The 20,044-nt window shown below is 44.2% G+C and overlaps 1 protein-coding gene across 1 annotated transcript in view; it reads right to left on the minus strand.

Annotated features, from left to right (window-relative positions):
- LOC122815022 (leucine-rich repeat serine/threonine-protein kinase 2-like) overlaps positions 1–20,044 on the minus strand; it is a 2,570,681-nt gene that overhangs the window by 2,335,049 nt on the left and 215,588 nt on the right. Inside the window, 1 exon segment of the mRNA XM_044087274.1 lies at positions 7,375–7,505. Within this exon segment, the coding sequence (XP_043943209.1) occupies positions 7,375–7,505 (131 nt within the window).

The following is a 20,044-nucleotide window of genomic DNA, read 5'->3' on the forward strand; positions in this document are numbered from 1 at the left end:
CAGAATCACTTTTCCCACAAAATCTTAACATGTTTACTATCTTAAATGTCCGGCTTAAGTCAGGTGCAAGAGCTTAACAGCACAGACCTGAATAATCTGCACAAGTGGAATTCACAGGGGCGACACCACTGCTGTCAAATACATAGCCCACGAGAGACTATCCATATGAAACACAAACGGCCCTTATGTATTCTCGTAAACTCTCTCTTTCTAACCAAGCAAGATTGACAAATGTAATTTTCCTGAGTTATAAGTTTAAGCTGTCCAAATGACAAATGAGATAGCAGGACACAAGCACTTTCAACACAAAAGTTAACATCTTCAGTATGGTACATGTCCATCTTAAGTTGACTCCTGCAGGTTACCAGCACAGATCTAAAGAATATGTATAACTACAATCCACACAAGAGGCCCAACTGTGCAGAATACTTAGGGTACAAGGGCACATCATATGAAGAAAAAAAAAAAAAGGCGGTACTTGCGTATTATCACATAATCTTTCAAATCAGCAACAGCTTTATAAATAAATGAACCAACTTTCCAGAACATGACGAATGCTGACAGGTTTGGAATCTGGTTGCGATAATATGGCAGTACCGAAAAGTGCTTTAAAGAAAACAACAGTACCAAAGCAGTCAAGGGCCCTGGGAGACCACCCAAATCTCCCCTATTATAATCCAAAATTAGAAGTTATGTACTCACCATAACGTTCCATCTGAGTAGGTGACTTCATTCGGATGCAACCTGTGGGTATCGGATCCGACCTCGGATCCGAGCCGGCAATTCAAAAGCTTAGGCTCCGAGCTCCTAGCTCCTCCCTCTTACCCATAACCCCTTGCCACGCCCTGACTGACCTCAGATTGAGTTTGCCTCAAATACTGACCACAGTATACTAAAACAGCATAAATACTCGCTCTAAAAAGGTCAGGGGGATGGAGGGGGGGATGGTTGCATCCGAATGAAGTCACCTACTCAGATGGAACGTTATGGTGAGTACATAACTTCTAAATCTGAAGTAGGAAGACTTCATTCGTCTGCAACCTGTGGGACAGAGTCCCTAGCTACCTGAATCTTGGGCGGCCACCATGGAAGGATGTTCCGGAGCACCGCTGAGCCAAAGGATGCTCTTCCTCTAGAAACAACATCCACCTTGTAATGAGAAATAAAAGTATGAGGCGAGGCCCAAGTAGCTGCAGCAGATATCATCCAACGAAACACGGGACTTAAAGGCGGCTGACGAGAAACTGCCCTAGTAGAATGAGCCGTAACCCTCTTAGGAGCAGGTCTGCCTGAAGTGTCATATGCCTGCAATATGCAATTAGCAATCCATTTAGACAGAGTGACTTTAGACACTGCTTTACCCAGAGCAAATTTAGCAAAGGAAACGAACAGCTGATCTGATTTCCTGTGGCCAGCTGTCCTGTTAATATAAAACGTAATTGTCTATGAACATCCAATGAATGCAATTTGTATTCCCCTTTGTTTGAATACTTGGGAAAAAGACAGGCAAATTGATTGACTGGTTAATATTGGATTCAGAAGAGACCTTCGGAAGAAAAGATGGATTGGTCCTGAGGCACACCCTATCAGGGAAGAAAGAAAGGTAAGGCGGTTTGACACAAAGAGCCTGAAGCTCAGACACCCTTCTGGCTGAAGTGATAGCTACCAGAAAGACAGTCTTCCAGGAAAGGAATTTTAAATCAGCAGAAGCTGCAGGCTCGAAGGGAGGAGCAGTAAGGGCCTGCAGGACTAAAGACAAATCCCAAGGCGGTACAACCTCCTTGACTGGAGGCCTTAATAAAAACTCCCTTGAGAAAGGATTTGCATAATTTCGCTGTCATAAGGGGAGCTGTGTCCTGTCCAATGTGATAATGCGATATAGCCAATTGCACTTTAATCGTGGATGAACTGGCCCCTTGATGAAAGAGGTCTGTTAGAAATTCTAGCACCGCAGAGATAGGTGCTGAAAAAGGATCCACCGTTCTCTGCCCTGCCCATATAGAGAACCTCTTCCATTTACTCCGATAAACCTGTCTGGTAGAAGGTTTATGGGCAGCCACCAAAATTGCTTTGACCGGTGAAGAGATACCGGGAGTCCTAATTAAGGTTGGAATTGGAGCAGCCAAGCTGTCAACTTCAGGGTCCGCAGGTTGGGAACTGGCATTCCCAGAGGGTGAGAGATGAGATCCGAAATTGGATCCAGAATCCATGGTGGATTGATTTTGTGAGACCATACGAAGGGGAACCAAGGTTGTCGAGGCCAGAATGGGGCAATGAGAATCATTCTGCTCCCCAAACTGTTGGCTTTCTGCAGAAACCTCTGCATCAGAGGAAGTGGAGGGTAGGCATAAAGGAGACCGGGAGGCCAAGCATGCACCAGAGCATCCTCGAACTCCCTGGTGGGGAAGTAGAGCGAAGAAATTGTAGCATTTGGCGTTTGACGGAGAAGCAAAATGATCGCAACAGGGTTGCCCCCAAACGGCAAAAATCTTCTTCGCTACTTGAAGGTTTAGGGACCACTCGTGTGGAGAAAGGATGGTGCGACTGAGCTTGTCCGCAAGGATGTTGGACTTTCCCGGAATGTGCGTTGCTATCAGAAAGCGTTTGGTGGAAATTGCCCATTCCCAAACTCTCATGGCCTCTCGACAAAGGGGATAAGACCTGGTTCCTCCCTGCTTGTTGATATACCAGACTACGGACATGTTGTCTGTCTGAATCGCAATAGTCCCTGTAGGAAGAACGTGGTGAAGTGCTTGCAACGCTAGAGCACCGCCCTCGTTTCCAGGACATTTATATGCAATGATGTCTGTGTGGGCTGGCACGTGCCTTGGACAAGCTTTCCGGCAGAATGCCCCCCCCACCCGAGGCAAGAAGCGTCCGTGGTCACTGTGGCTCGGGGAAATGCAGCGCAAAAGGGTCTTCCTGCTATGGGCTCCGGAGAAAGAAGCCACCACAGAAGGGAGTCCCTGCACGCTCTGCTGACCGCAATCGGAGCGTTTAGAGACGAACAAAGAGGAAACCACTGAACTTGAAGGGTCCATTGAAGAACCCGCATGCGTAGGCGAGCATGAAGTAGAAGCGGGATAGCTGCCGCCATAGAACCTAGGGCCCTCAGGACCGAAGCTGCAGTTGGTGACGGTTGAAGGATTGCTGTCACATGACACCTCAGGCTGACGATACGGTCTGGGGTGAGGAAGGCTCGCATTGATCTGGTGTCTAGTCTTCCTCCTATGAAATCTATAATTTGAGTTGGATTCAGGAAAGATTTCTCCCAGTTGATCGTTATGCCCAGCCTTGGTGCTAGTTGAAGGAAGCAATCCCTGGCTGAGCACAGAAGATGCCTTGATGATGCCGTCAGGAGCCAGTCGTCCAGGTACGGAAAGACCTGTAATCCCTGGAGCCTCAGGTGGGCCGCTACCACCGCTAACACCTTGGTAAACACCCTGGGGGCTGAGGTGAGACCAAAGGGGAGGACCCTGAACTGATAGTGACTGGCTCCCAGCCGGAAGCGAAGGAACCTCCTGGATCGTCTGTCCATCCGAATGTGGTAGTACGCATCCTTGAGGTCTATGGAACACATCCAGTCGTTCTCCCTCAACAGGGGGAGTATAGATTGCAGGGTGACCATCCGGAACTTTTGCTTGGTTACTGACAGGTTCAACAGGGAAAGGTCTAAAATTGGTCTTAAGTCCCCCGTCTTCTTTGGCACCAAAAAGAACCTGGAGTAAAACCCTAATCCGGCTTGATCTGGGGGGACGCGCTGGATGGCTCTTTTTCCTAGCAGCTGCTCGATTTCGAGAGCTGCCGCCTCCCTTTGATCGGGTGGAACATCTGGGAGGCTGTGAGATTTGGGGATCTTGATTAGGGGTATTGAATATCCTCTGGATATGAGTCGAAGCACCCAACTGTCTGTTGTTATGGACTCCCAAGAAGTCAAGTGCATCGAAAACCGCCCCCCGACTGCCTCCAGAGACGGACAGCTGGGCAACCCTTCAGGGCTGCTGCGTGGGTCTCTCAGAGAAGGGTTCTCTGGACCCAAAATTGCCAGGAGCCCCTGCCTCTGGCACGACGACCTCCCGTCCTCCTCTGCCACGGAAGGACTGGTTATCCGGAGCAGGTTGGGACTGCTGCGACTTCCGGAACCACATCTTCTTCTGTCCCTTTTGGTTCTTAGAGAAGGACCTCTGGGGAGCTGAGAAGCGGACTCCGACGGCAGACAGCGTCTTCCGTCCTTTTCGCTCTGGACAAGTGTCTCGCGAACAGTCTTGCCAAATAAGGCAGAACCATCGAAAGGGGCATTCGCGAAGGTCGCCTTAAAGGGCTCAGCAAAATCACAATGGCGGAGCCAGGCCTGTCGCCTCATGACAAGGCCTGCTCCGCTGGCTCTAGCGGCTCCCTCAGTAGCATGAGACAGCAGCCGCATAGATGTATTGGATACAGATCTGAGAGTGGCCATTCGGTGGAATAAACCTGCTTATCCTCACTCGAGATGGACTCCAGGGGAGATGCAGCGTACTCTTTAATCAGATCTCGCTGCATCCTAATGACATGCGCCATGTAGTTCAGCGCTCTCAAAGAGAAGGTCGCTGAACTAAACACTCGCTTCCCAATTCGATCCATCGAACGGGACTCCTTGCCCGGAGGATGGACGGAGGGACTCTCCTGTGCCAATTCCCTCTTCGTGGCTGCAGCCATCATCATGGCATCTACTGGGGGACCCTTACTCCAGTGGGTGCGGTCTGATGGAGGAGAAAGAATGCGGTCTGGGCGTTTTGGGATAGGCTCAATGGTGTCCGGATCCTTCCACGCCCTGATAGATATAAGATCTACCAGGGGGTCAGCAGGAGGGGACACCCAAGAGGTAGAAGGGCCCGCCTCGAATGCCTCCAAGAACACAGACTCGTCCGAAGAAGCCTTAGGGGCAGACCACCCCCCCCTGATCCTTAACATCTCCATGATGTCTCCAAACGAGACGTCCTCAGGGGTGACCTAGGGGAGCCTTCCCTTCATCCAAGTCCGGGTCTTCAGTGACGGACCGAGGGGAGTCCATTTGCCTCCTCTTGCACTTGCGCTTCCGAGGTACTTCATCGGGGCTGTCCGAGGAGTACTCTTCAGCAGATGGATGTTCCAAGGGAACCACTTGGGACATCGAGGCGGGCTGTCCCTGGGACCGGCTGGTGGGGGCCTGGCCCAACTGCAATGGAGTGCGGGATGGAGCCGTGGCAGGGACCGGGGTCCCGGATGTCCTCGACAGTGCCCTTTCCATAACGTTGAAAGCCGAGGGGGAGCCAGCTTCTCTAAGCCCCGAGAGCCGACCCCCACTCGGATCCGACGTACGGATCGGAGTCGGAGCCGAAACCGTCGGATCCGAGAGACCAGTGTGCTCCGACCTGGACGGAGCCGAAGACACACCAGCTCCTCTGGATCCGGGGCTCGGCCCTCGGCTCTGAGAGGTCGGGTCCGGCACCAAGCACTCAAGGGATGGGACGGATCCGAGGTGCGCCGACCAATCGGATCCGACCCACCCCCGGATCCAAATCTGCACGGCGCCGAAAGCTCCGAACCCGTGGTATGGGTCGGAGAAGGAGCTACGGGGGCGCGAAAAAAGGGGTCAAGCCCTCCCGGTTGGGGGCTAGGAGCACTCCCATTTGCATTTGGGCCTGGATGAATTTCCTCATCATCCGTCCATATCAGCTTCGCTCATCGAAAAAGTCGATCTAGAGGAGGCCACCGAAGCGGACCTAGAGAACCGCCTCGGAGACCTCCTGGAAGGGCTAGCCTCCTCCTCCTCGGGTCCAGGAGAGAACCGAGGGGAGTGGAGCCGAGGAGGAGGGAAGCTAGAAGGCACAGGGAAGCCCGCTTAGATGGAGGAGCCGAGCTGGAAGCTTGGCCTCCTCTTGTGGTGCTTCTCCTGTGCCTCTCCTTCTGTCTCTCCCTACTAGAATCCTTCCTCCGGCATTTTTAAGGGAGGTTGAGTCCAAGCCGGAGGGAGAACTGACAGCAACAAGTTGCTGACTGGAGGCAGAGGCGAAGCAGTATCTGGGGGTAAAAGACCCGCCAGCACTAACTTCGACCTCCGTTCCCTTAAAGCCCGGGGGTTGAACCCTGCACAAATGGTACAACCAGAAGACAGGTGTTCAACCCCAAGATGACTTGCGAGTGTGGCCATCTGCTGGGGACAGCTTATGGCCACACTCGCACATTTCGAAAAGACAGCCTTAGGGGCTTCAGACATGACACCTAAGGCCTAAACACACACAGACACACACAAAACTACGAAAAACCCGAGAAATTTAACTAAAGAGGGAGGGAAAGCCTTAATCACACACAACACTAACTATTTTTTAAACAAAAACTGAGAAATTTAACAATTTTCCTGTCAGAAAACCACTTATCTCAAAAAACCACGCCAGGAGCTCAAGAATTCCGTTGCTTCTTGAAAATCGGCAAACGAAATCTGAGGTCAGTCAGGGCGTGGCAAGGGGTTATGGGTAAGAGGGAGGAGCTAGGAGCTCGGAGCCTAAGCTTTTGAATTGCCGGCTCGGATCCGAGGTCGGATCCGATACCCACAGGTTGCAGACGAATGAAGTCTTCCTACTTCAGATCTGTTCTTTAATATTGTTAATGGCTCTGAAAGATTACTGTTTCATTGTCAATAAATGTTATTGTTAATACCCAATGCATATGCTGCTACAAGCAGTTTCTACTGCAAATGTCTCCCTCTCCCCCTCCCAACTTTTTACTGCTACTCATAAATCACACTCAAATGTAAACACCAATACACCAACCAAATAATGAATTCAGCACAACTTTGACAGAAAAATGGTTCTGTTGATGATTACAAATGCTATCTCCAAATCTATAGTACTAGTTTACTGATCAGCACTAAACCTGTTGCACTTCAGTCAGCACAACTCAGCAGAAGAGTACAGTTCCTACAGAAGCAATGTAACTCTGAGGGCAGCCCTTGTGATCCCTACTCTCTACTCCTTGGTAAATCAATGTATTTGTTTTCAGATGCACACAGCAAGCCTACACAGAAATGAATGAAGGTCAAGCTGCTTTCTGGTTTCTACACCGAAGCCACAGTTCTAACATGTTTCACCGACTATAGCAGCAGAGACTTCAATATGTTACATAAACTAATTCTCACTCTTCTTGATACATGTTCTTGTAATTTAAAAAAAGTATCATAAACCATCTGCACTATTATGAAACTTCTATCCAGTGCCACTCAAATGTGAAGTGGAGTTTCACTCATTTATAAGCACAGTAAAATGTTTAGAGTAAGAATAACATTTTGTTCTCCAACCAAAGAGAAATGTTAAGACTTTTAACAGAATATCACAACAGTAAAACTTAATGTTTGCATACCCTGTTCATTGCATCAAGAATGCTCTGGTGTCCTCTATCAAGTAAACACTGGTTTTTAACTATCTTCACTCTCCAGTCTGTTGATTCTCTGGTATCTTTAGTGTCCATCAAGGTTTCATCTTGATTTTTATCTTTAAAAAAAAGCAGAAAAGTTTTACCTTATGACGGCGAGGACAAATTGGTTAAGTAATTAATAAAAGTTTCAATATAATCTCTGGAAATGAGGAATACGATGAATAAAGTATACATAAAAAAATGCAAAATCAGCAAAAGCCCTTAATAAAACAGAAAATTAAGCCATAAGCATAAAACATTTTCTTATCATTCCAAAACATGTGCATTTAACATGTAAAGCCTCACACATAAATCATGACAGTACTATTAAAAACAGATTCAATGCCAACTTTACCCCCCCCCCCCCAATCTCAATATCGGAAGAATGCAAGGCACCCTGCATTACTGCAACACAGGTTAAAACCGCATTGTCTAAGGCCAAGAATACAGCTTCCATGGAACCCAACAATATCCCTGGCTGCGTTCATAGGTAGGTACTAGGCTATTGGCCTAGCCAAAAAGGTACCCTAGCTTTCGCCACCCAAGAAAATTATTTTCCTGTGCCCCTGTCGAGCAAAGCCACAGAAGTGATCCCCGGGGTGAATTCCTATCTCCCATCCAATCATCATGATTTTTCTTGAAGAGTGCTAATGAGGAGCTTTGTTTGATATAGATAGTTAGTTTGTTCCAGAGTATGGGAAATCTCTGGGACAGGAGTCTATCCCTCCAGCATGTTCTGTTTATTGTGGTGACAAGGTTTAGGTCCCTAAAGCGTGTAACTGAGGGACTGGGATTTCTTTAAGTGGAGCATGTCCAATAGCTCTGGGTTTGACATAGCTTTGTATGTTAGGCAGAGATTGCCTACGAGCAGGCGATGTGTGACAGAGTAAAGCTGGAGTTTTTTGAGATGGTCTGCGTAGGGCATCTGTTTGAGGCAGGTAATCCTATTTGTGAGGTATTTCTGTGGTCTTTCTAGTTGTTGTAGATGTCTTGTGAGGTACATACCAAAAGGGGCGTTGTACTCTATTAATAGGTCTAATGAGTGACGAGTAGAGGGGAACAATGACCTCTTTTTTCCTGGATGGGAAACATTTTGTGATGAGGTGTGCCATGTAGAAGGATTTCCTGACTACTGTGGCAATGTGATTATCAAAGGAGAGACTACTGTCCACCTGTGTCCCAAGGTCTCTTATCACACTTTCGGTGTTAAGTAAACTACCACCTATGTGGTAGTTCATGGATACAGAGTTCTACATGAATTACAAAATGAATTGGCACCACATCTGTGTGCTCTGTTCACTCACAGCCTCACCTCAGGCTTTGTCCCTACCGAATGACACACTGTTACAGTCATCCCTCTCCATAAAGGAGGAGCAACTACAGACCCTGGAAATTATCGCCCCATTAACCTGACATGTCTAATATGTAAGGCTATGGAGAGCATCATCATGGACCTAATTAACAAGGATACAGGGAATCTCCAAACTCTAGATCCCAAGCAATTTGGTTTTGTGAAAGGTAGATCATGCCTGCTCAACCTGGTCGACTTCTTTGAGTCAGTCACCAGAGCAGTGGATGAAGGTAATACAGCCTACCTCACTGTGGTCAAGGCCTTTGATACCATTCCTCACTCAGGAATTATTGATAAGGCATCAACCTCTATACTGTTAGGTGGGTTGTATATTGGCTAACAGTTAGAACACACAGTGTAAAAGTAGTGGACTCAAGTCAGACTGCTGACCAATCACAAGTAGAGTCCCACAGGGATCGGTCCTGGGTCCTCCACTGTTTGGCATCTACTTCTCAGAAGTCCAGGCCAACAAGGAGGGACTCTGGCTGACCATATTCGCAGATGACTGCAAGCTGGGAGCCATTATTAACTCCCCAAGTGATGCAAACATCCTACAGAAAGGCCTCACTGAGACCAATGACTGGTGTCAAAACCATAGCCTTAAGCCTTAATGTCAAAAAATGCGTCTTCATCCCTTTAGGGAAAACTCAGTTCCCACTAATTATCATATCGATGGGAGCCCACTGAACACTAAAGACGTTATAAGAGATCTGGGGACACAGGTTGACAGCAACCTTTCCTTCGACCACCACACTGCCACTGTGGTCAGAAAGCCCTTCTATGTGGCACATCTTACTACCAAGGGTTTTGCATCCAGGAAGAAAGAGGTCATCATTTCTCTCTACTCTTCCCTCATTAGACCAATCATAGAGTGTAATGCCCCATTTGGCATGTACCTCACCAGACACCTGCAACAGCTGGAGAGGCCACAAAAGTACCTCACGAAGAGGATCCTAAGCCTTAAACACATGTCCTACATGGGCAGACTCAAAAAACACCAGCTATTCTCTGTCTCATATTATCTACCAAGAGGCAATCTCTGCTTGACTTACAAAGCCATGTCTGACACAGCTCTGTTAGAAATGCTACATCTAAAGAAATCCCAATCCCTCTGCACCACATGCTCCAGAGACCTCAACCTCATTACCACAATCAACAGAACATGCTGGAGGGACAGGTTCATAACCCAGAGACTGCCCATGCTCTGGAATAGACATCCCATACATGTCAAGCAGAGCACCTCACTAGCCCTCTTTGGGAGAAATCTTGATGAGTGGATAGGAAATAGAAAGTTCACCCCGGGGATTACTCCAGTGGCTCTATTTGATAAGAGGCACTGGAAACTAACGATGGGCGGCACAATGCCAGGGCACGTCTATGGGCTAGGCTTGTAAAGGCCCCAGGGCCATTAGCTTAGTACACACCTATGAACCTAAAGGCTTTTCTACAGATGGCCAAGGTGAAATATCAAGTTTGTCAGTTGTTTGAAAAAATAAATATGCAAAGGAACATACTTTTAATTGCAGTTTTCCATAGGAAATAATTGCCAGTGCAATTTCTAAGTATGAGCTGGCAATGATTCCCTTCTTTTGGGAGATTTCTCCCTTCTTTGAACTGCAGCAACCATGAAGTTGGTATACAATAGTTCAGGGGACTCATGGGGAAAGTGCAGGGGTTTGCTCCCCTGCATAAAATGCTTAAAATTAACTTCTTTGTCCTTCATTTCAGGCATTATTCTTTGGCATTTGTAATCCTCAGAGTTGTTCAGTTTGGTGATTCACAACACAACTGGCTGAAAGAGGCAAAGACACAATGTGTCCTATTGTTCTCATTCCAGAGTCCTGGCAAAAGTCAATAGAAAAGAAAGCAGGATATTTAGAGTAAGCAAATCATATGTAACTAATATAAAGACAGCCATGTGTCTGAGTGTACCTTTTGTATTACTAAAGAACTGTGAGCTTTTCTGCATTACAGTGCCAGTATCCAAAAACATTTCTATATTTTTACACATTATTTAAATATCTCCCATGACACCTTGAAAAAAAGAGGTATGTAAATGTCTACTTACACTTTTCTGTATTTGCAAGGGTCTTTCTGGTTGGGTCCCCTTTGTATCTGCTACAGGACATATGCTTTTGTTTCCATATTTACTTGGCATCCAAATCTCCAATAAATAAATTAAGAGCAGCAGTTGCTACATCAAATATATTCTCAAATTATACTTACAGTATGTTGATGTGATACAATAAATCTGAAATGTGTCTATAACGAGCAATTCTTTTCCCACTGGCCTAACTGTATTACTGACAACCAATGCACTGATACATCTCTACAGTTTATGGGGGTAATTACCTCTTATTATGCCTTGAAATAGGGAGATTAGTGTCTGAAAGTAAAACCGAGAGCCTGCAACAAATATTTTTTTCACCAATGCCAAAAGATAAATGTAATTGGACACCATTCTATCATTTACAACTCAACCAGGCCGTAACATACTTCAATGACACATTTCTAGCTATTCTAAACAGCTTAGCAACAACTCGTACATGTCATGTTAAAAATAAGAGATTGCCCTGGATATCAAAAGAAACCATTAGACTTCAAAAGCTGAGGGACAAAACCTGGTTTCAATACCAGAAAACAAAAGACAACAAAACTCTGTTAGCATACCAGCAGCTCCACAATCAAACAAAAAAACAACTCAAACTAGACAAAAAACATCTTGCACATTTATGCAAAATAAATATGAAAACAATCCCAAAAAGTTCTGGCAGGCAATTAACTCGCTCCTCTATCCAGGGTAAAGCCACAACCCCACAACCAACAACCAAAGTGTGAGTATCGCCTCACAAATCAACACCTACTTTATAAACACCATCCTCTCCTTAGTTACAGGGAACAATTCCACCCCACCGTCTCTTTCACCTAATGTAGAAAGTAACAACAACTCTTTTGACCTCAAACTTGTCCCAACAAACACCATAAGAACGATGCTGAAAAAACTGAAACCTTCTTCCTTAGCAGCTGACCATCTCCCCAATGAGTACCTCAAACTTTCAGCTGATGCCATAGCTCTGCCGATCTCCATTCTGGTAAATAGGTCTATAGCAGAACAATATGTCCCAAAATTATGGAAAATGTCCTGTATCACCCCTCTGCATAAAGGAGGATCATTAACAGAATTAAACAATTACACAGCCATAGCCATCCTTTCCTCCTGTGTCAAAATTCTGGAAAAATTTATAAATTCTCAACTACAACAATACCTGCTATCTCACAAACCTATCTCTCCCTCCCAACATGGTTTCAGACTGAAACAAAGCATCGCCACAGCCCTAATTAATTTCTCTAACACCATCAACCAACTCAGAAATTCAAACCAGTGAGTAGCATCAGTCTTCCAAGACATGTCAAAAGCGAATACTGTCTCCCATCAGAAACTCCTTACTACTCTTGCCTCACTAAACCCATCAAAGACTTCCCTCTCCTGGTTCCTAAGCAATCTTTCTGATAGACAACAAGCAGTATGATGGAAATACAAATTCTCACCACTTCTGCCTATCTCAGTCAGAGTTCCCCACCACAACACATGCTAAAGTAGTTTAGTATGCAGATGATTCAACTTTAATCTGCTCAGCAGATACCTTACCAGACCTCCAAACAGTAGCCCAACATGCTTTCAATTGTATCAAAACATATGTAAGTAAATCACAACTAATCCTCAACCCCATAAAGACACAGTTAATGCCATTTATCAGTAGCAAACAATCACCTGCCACCCCTCTTTTCACCATTCTCTCAGCAAACAACACAGTCATCCAACCAGTTGAGCATACAAAACTCTTGGGCATGACTAGAGAGAACAAATTCAGATTTAACCAACACATACCCATCACAATTAAGAAAGTTCACATCAAACTTGGTTAACTGTACAGAAGCAAGCCATTTCTCACTGACAGTACCAGACTAGCCATAACCAGAACCTTCCTCCTATCTACACTCCTTTATGCTTTCCCCCAGCTTAAAAAAAAAATCAGACTTAACCAAACTGGAAACTTGTTACAAAAAATAGCCCATTTTGCAGCCAACCTTCCCTACCAAACACACCACTGTACTGCTCTACATAAATTAAATTGGCTCAAGCTACCTAACCTCCATGTAAATCAACTTAAATTCACACACAATATCATCTGCCATCCTGACAACTTTTCATCCCTCAAGGAACTTCTGTATGCATGTTACTTGTGTTGCACAATGTGTATATTGATATCTGCCTGTATTCTTTGTCTATATGTTTCTAAACATGTCTGCCTGATTTTATCACTCAGTGATGTATGTACTGTCTCTTTTTTGGTATGTGGAGCTTTTCTCCCCAGGCCTCCGCTGAAAATGGACATGTATCCAGTCGGACTATCCTGGTCAACAAATGTAAAATAAAATAAATAACTTGTTGTTCCCTATTCATGCCCATGAAGTCTAAGATCTGCAGACACAAACTTTCTCACAGTAAACAAAGCTAACAACACTCACTGTGAACCCCTATTCTCAAATCAAATAGCCAAATTATGGAACTCTCTACCCTACACCCTCCAAAACACACCTGAATCTACCAATTTCAAACTACTCTTTGGACATCTATCCAAAAACTGGCACTGCTCCTTCACCAAACCTGACTGACAAGATATCTATAACTCTCTCATCATACTGTCCACTCCTTACCTCATTTTCTCCCTCACCTCAGTGTTGTTACTACTCCAAAAAAAAAAAAAAATATATATATATATATATATATATATATAGATATATATATATTATATATATAGGTTCATAGGTAGGTACTAGGCTATTGGCCCAAGGGCCTACGTAAGCCTAGCCAACAAGGTTCCCTGGTTTACGCCAGCCAAGAAAGTTATTTTCCTGTACCACTGTCGAGCAAAGACTCAGAAGTGATCCCCGGGGTGTATTTCCTATTTCCCATCCACTCATCAAGATTTTTCTTGAAGAGTGCTAATGAAGAACTTTGCTTGACATAGATGGGTAGCCTGTTCCAGAGTATGAGAAGTCTCTGGGACAGGAATCTATCCCTCAAGCATGTCCTGTTTATTGTGGTGACAAGGTTTAGGTCCCTAGAGCGTGTAGCTCGGAGGGATTGGGATTTCTTTAGATGTAGCATGTCCAACAGCTCTGGGTTTGACATAGCTTTATATGTTAGGCAGAGATCACCTCAGAGTAGGCGATATGCTATGAAGTAAAGCTGGAGTTTTTTGAGGCGGTCAGTGTAGGGCATTTGTTTGAGGCCAGTAATCCTCTTTGTGAGGTACTTCTGTGGCCTTTCCAGCTTCTGCAGATGTCTTGTGAGGTACATTACAAAAGGGCGTTGTACTCTATAATGGGTCTATATTAGATAAACAAAAGTTTATCTTACCGAACGCTAACATGAGCGAAAATCCCGGAACCTGAAACCGGAATTGTGAAATCGCAGTACAGTGAAGATGGGAATATTTGCCCTTTCCTCACTGTAGTGCGATCTCGGAGTTGGAATATATATTTAGCGGGGGTGTGGGGGGCACAATTGCAGTTTCGAGTTCTGGGATTGTCGATAATGTGAGCGTTCGATAAGATAAACATTTGTTTATCTAATATAGACCAGAGTGTTGAGTAGAGGGGAGCAATGACCTCTTTTATCCTGGATGAGAACTTTTTTATGATGAGGTGTGCCATGTAGAAGGACTTACTGACTACTGTGGCGATGTGACTATCAAAGGAGAGACTACTGTCCACCTGGGTCCCAAGGTCTCTTATCACACATTCAGTGTTAAGTAGATTGCTGCCTATGTGGTAGTTCATGGGTACAGAGTTTTTACCAAAGGGGATGACACTGCACTTTTTGGCATTGGGCTTGAGGCCATGGCTCTGACACCAGGCATCTGTCTCAGCAAGGCCCTTCTGTAGGATGTCCACATCATTTGGAGTTTTGATTATGGCTCCTAGTTTGCAGTTATCTGCGAACTTCGTTAGCCAAAGACCTTCTGTGTTAGTCTGTACTTCAGAGAAGTAGATACCAAACAGGAGAGGTCCCAGGACGGAACCCTGTGGTACTCCACTTATCACTGCTTTGAGGTCAGATTTGGAGTCTGCAACTTTTACAGTGTGGGTTCTTGTCAGTGAGCCAGTTAGCAACCCATCTTGTGACGTAGGGATTTGTACCTAGTTTATAGTGAGTTTAGCTATAATTCCAGAATGGGGGATGATGTTGAAAGTCTTGGCGAGGTCAAGATAGGCTGTGTGAACCACCTTACCCTCATCTACAGCTCTGCTGACTGCCTCAAAGAAGTTGATCAGGTTCAGGAGGCATGATCTGCCTTTCACAAACCTGAACTGGGTGGGATCCAGAGTTTGGAGGTTACCAATGTCTTTGTTTATGAATTCCACGATGATACGTTCCATGGTCTTGCAGATGAGGATCGTCAGGCTAATAGGTCGATAGTTCCCGGGATCAGTGGTGGCTCCCCCTTTGTGGAGTGGGATAACTGTTTCTGTGCGCCATTTATATATACATACACACACACACATATATATATATATATATATATATATATATATATATATATATATATATATGAAATCTCATTTGTTCATAACTATTATTTAATATGTACACAGTGCTAATTTTATTTTTCTCACAGTGATCTTTACTGAAATGCATGTTTTTCTTTATGAAATTGTATCTACTAGAAAACTGTACTGAATACTTATTTTTATAGACTAACTAGATGATGTATATTCTGCATCTTACTATATGTACACTACTGTACTATCTAATTATTGTATTTTGTTTATATTTCTGTGGAGCTTTTCTCCCCGGCCTCTGCTGAAAATGGGCTTCTGGTCCAGTCAGACTTTCCCGGCAAACAAATGTAAATACATAAATACATACATAAATAAATGGGAAGCCTGTTCTAGAGCATTGGGATAATCTGAAACACATATCTCTCTCTCAAATATATCTTATTTATGTCACAAGCAAAATTTAAATCCTTGGATATAGTGGTTCTGATACTGTTCAGTTTGAGGATGTACAAAAGGTCCATCAGAGCTGGATCTAAGAATGGCCTTCATGCCAGGTATAGATCGTCCCTCACTAACCTGTAGGAGAAATAGTACAGAGACAGTGTTTAAGGCAATCTGTATATAGAACAATGTGTTTATACTCTGGATTGTCCTGGTAAAGAACCTTTGTGGGCATTCCAGCTGTTGCATATGTCTGGTCACGTACATCCCAAAGGGGACATTAAACTCAATGATGGGTCTGAAAAGGGCAGAATAAAGTGTCACTGTGACTTCCTTGGTCCTGGATGCCTTATCCTTACTTATAGGTTGGGCTGCATAGAATGATTTTCTTCCTACCACATCTTGGTCAAAGGCCAAATTACTGTCTACATATGTTCCCAAATCCCTGATTACCAGGTCATCTCTTAGAGGTGTTTTATTGATGGAGTATAATTATTTTATTTATTTATTTCAGTTTAATTACCGTGGAAGTTCACTGGGCCAGAATGTGCCCATTTTCTTTGGAGGCCCAGGGAGAAAAGCTCCAATAAGCAACACGATTACAAAAGGCTACATAATGCAAAGGTAAAATACATATATAAATTCATACAATCAGGTACAGCAAGGGAATAAATTGCCATTATAATGCAATTTAGACAAAGGTAGCACAGTTTGCAGGTATTTACATTCAGAGCAGTAAGTTTCAACTGACTGAAAAATAAGCATCTGTGGATTACTTGATATTTACAATATATACATACTTGGAGTCAAGAGAGAGAACTTGCTTAATCTGAGGATGTTAGCTTAGGTTTGTTTTAGGAGAATAGAAAAAGAGGTTATAGTGCAGTGTGGAGCAGGAGTTAGTAGGAGAGCTCAAAGGGGAAATTTCTATGAATTTATGTAGGGTGAAACAGGAACATTTACGTTTAGTAGATAGGTATGAGAAAAGTTGGGTCTTGAAGGATTCAGAATTAGGTATAGTCCTAAGTGAAGGAGGGAGAGAGTTATATTTTTTGCCTACAGTGAAAGAGAGGAGGAGTTGGCCTGCAGGACGTTTGGGTTTGTGGATAGAGATTAAATTTTGGTGTTCAGATCTCAGAGATCTGGTTGGGATGTAAAGGGGAAGGATGTTTGTTAAGGCTGGGCATTTATCTGGATAGAATATTAATTTGTGAGCGGTGGTTAGTTGGAGATAGTCTAGGTGGTTAGAGAGTTCCAGCCAGTTCAGAGATTGTAGGGTAAGGCAGTGGTGAGTAGAGGTTTTGGATTTAGTTGCGAATTTGGAGATTTTATTATAGCAAATTTTGAGTTTAGAGGTGTTGGAAGAAGACAGGTTAGTTAGAAGAGGGGATCCATATAGTAAAGAAGGTAGGAGGTAGGTAGGTAGTTGCTATAGTATGCCTGGAGGAGTTGGAGAGAAAGCGGTTATTTCTATAGAGCATACCTAGCTTTTGGTGGGTTTTCTTTATGTTTTGTTGGATGTGGATATCAAATGTAAGGTGTTTGTCTATGGTAATGCCAAGGAGTTTTGCAGAAGGGACCACTTCTGTGGCAGTGTTGCTTTGGCTTAGGACTTTGAAAGCATTTTTGTCGAAAGAGAAAGCCCTGGTGGGAGGGAAGAGAAGTATTTTAGATTTAATAGAGTTGAGAGAGAGGTGGTTGCGGTGCATTCAGTTCTCGGTAGTGGAAAAAGCTATTTGAGTTTTAGTCAGGAGTTCAGGTAGTTTAGCGGCGGCACAGACTAAGGTAGAGTCATCAGCGTACTGGATAACTGTTGTATCAGGGATGACTGTGTGAAGGTTATTAATGAAAATGTTGAAAAGCATGGGTCCGAGGATGGACCCCTGGGGAACACCGGTGGGTGTTGGCAAGAAGGAGAAGGTAGAGATCTTCCATCTGACAGCTTGAGATCTGTCTGATAGGTAGCTGGAGAACCAGGATAGGGTATCCAGGGAGAGATGAAGGTTGGAGAGATGAAAGAAAAGGTGCTTGTGGGAGATGGTATCAAAAGCTTTAGAAGGATTTAGCAGTACTGTGGATACTAGTAATCCAGAATTACGGGCTCGATTTACTGTTTCTAAGAAGGATAGTAAGGCGGTAATGGTGCTGTGGCCAGGGCGGAAGCCATGCTGGGTGGGAGTTATGAGGTGATTCTGAGTTAAAAAGGGCATAAGTTGGTGGTGGACACATTTTTCTAGAATTTTTGATATTGGTGAGAGTACGGCAATTGGGCGGAAACTGGAGATATTGGTGTTTTTGCCTCCTTTGTGAAGAGGTAGAATGAAGGCAGATCGCCAAAGTTTGGGTACATATGACTCTTTTAAAGATCTGTTAATTAGGATGCTGATAGGGAGAGCAATACCTTCAGCAGCAGATTTGAGGAAGGAGGAGGGTATGTTGTCAGGGGCATTTGAGCAAGGCTTTAGTTTTGATAGGAGTCTTTTTATGAAAGTAGTTGGAACAGGTTTGAGCTGGAAATTAAGAGGACAGTTATGAGGGTTGTTGGGAGTAGAGGAAAGAGAGTTGGATGGATTATTGTCTGGAAAAGATTTGATTAGCTATGGATTCTGTAAAAAATGTGTTGAAGTGAGAGCTTAATTCTGAGTCAGTAATGCTAGGGTCAGGGCAGGGATTATTCCTGGATTAGATGGAGTAGGGGAATTAACAGATTTCCAGAATTGTTGTGGGTTCTTGTTATTGTTGGACTGAAGTTTATTGTAGTAGTTTTTTTTGTCTGAGGTGATTAGTTTTTTTTACTTGGTTGCGGAGTTAGGTGTATTGAAGCAAGGTAGAGGGCATCTTATTTTTCTGGTAGAGCTTCCAGAATTTGTCCCTGCAATGCATGATTTGTTTAGTTTCTTTGGATAGCTAAGGAGCAGAATTAGTCTTGATTCGTTTGTTTCTTGGCGGGGCTTGGGAGTTGAGGGTTTTTAGGAAAATAGAGTTAAAATGTTCTACTGCATTGTCAAGGGGAAGAGTATTTAGGATTTGCCAGTTAACATGTTTAAAAGTGTTTGAGAAATTTGGTGGGTTGAAGTTGCTGAGATTACGAATGTGGATGTAGTGGTGTTGATGTTTAGTGGTGTTGGTTGAGCGATGTAAGAAAGCAGGGAGATGGTCACTAAAGGTGTCTGGGATAGTACCAGAGAGAGTTATTTTGTTTGGATGGGAGACTAGGACCCAGTCGATGATGGATCCTGGGGGGGGGGGGGGTGTTTGTTAGGGCCAGTGGTTGTATGAATTACTTGGGTGAAATTGTAGAGGTTAATGAATAAGGAGGGGGAAGGTGAGTTAATTTTATTCCAATCAATATTAACATCGCCTAGAATGTAGGTTTCAAATTTTATTTCAGTTGAGGCCAGTGAACAATATTTTCAAGGGTAGAGATGTTGTCACCTGGGGAAATATATAGGGAGATAATGCAGATTTTTTATGTTTATTTAGTTGTAGGAGACTAGCAGTTAGTTCAGTATTTTTGAATTGTGGAATTGGAGTTTGTAGAGGGATTAATGAAAGAAGGCTGGAGTAGATTTAGTGCAGAGCCTCCACCTTTTCTGTTTAAACGGTCACTTCTATGGATTTGGAACCCAGGAGGAAGGATTTCAGAGTCAGCAATATGGGGGTTTAGCCCGGTTTCAGAGATGGCTAAGATGTCAAGTTGGTTGTGGCAAATCCAAGCTTGTATTTGGTGTATTTAGTTATTAAGGCTCTGGGCATTTATAGTAAAGACCTTAAGGGTGTTAAGAGAGGAAGCAGAAGAAGAAAGGGGGGGGGGGAATGGGAGTGTGCAATGGACGAAGCAGAGGTGGGGGAGGTAGTTGTTAGTTGTGAGGCAAGGGCCAGGGTTAGGATGGATATATCCAGATAAGTCTAGGTCATTATTGGGAATAACTTTTAGCCTTTTGGGTTTATTGAGAAGGAAGCTGTTTGGGGCTAGTAGTGGTTTAAGAGTGAAGGTATTTGTTGTAGTGGAGAAGAGTTTGGGGTGGAATAGGTACAGTAGGTTAGGAGGAATAAGAGAGGATGATATTGTGTGGAAGCGGGTTGCTAGAAATGGTTGCAGGTGAGTGCAAAGGATAGTTTGAGTAGGAGGTAGGCATAGGGGTGTTTTGAAAGAGTAAGAAGTAGCAAAATAAAGAGGAATTAGTAGCACAAGAAGAGAGCATGGGACGTGGATAGTATAAATGACATGGGAGGGCATACTTAGAGAAAGTG

Source organism: Protopterus annectens, chromosome 11.part0, assembly GCF_019279795.1.
Source record: "Protopterus annectens isolate FY-2018-M chromosome 11.part0, PAN1.0, whole genome shotgun sequence".
NCBI classification, from domain to species: domain Eukaryota; kingdom Metazoa; phylum Chordata; order Ceratodontiformes; family Protopteridae; genus Protopterus; species Protopterus annectens.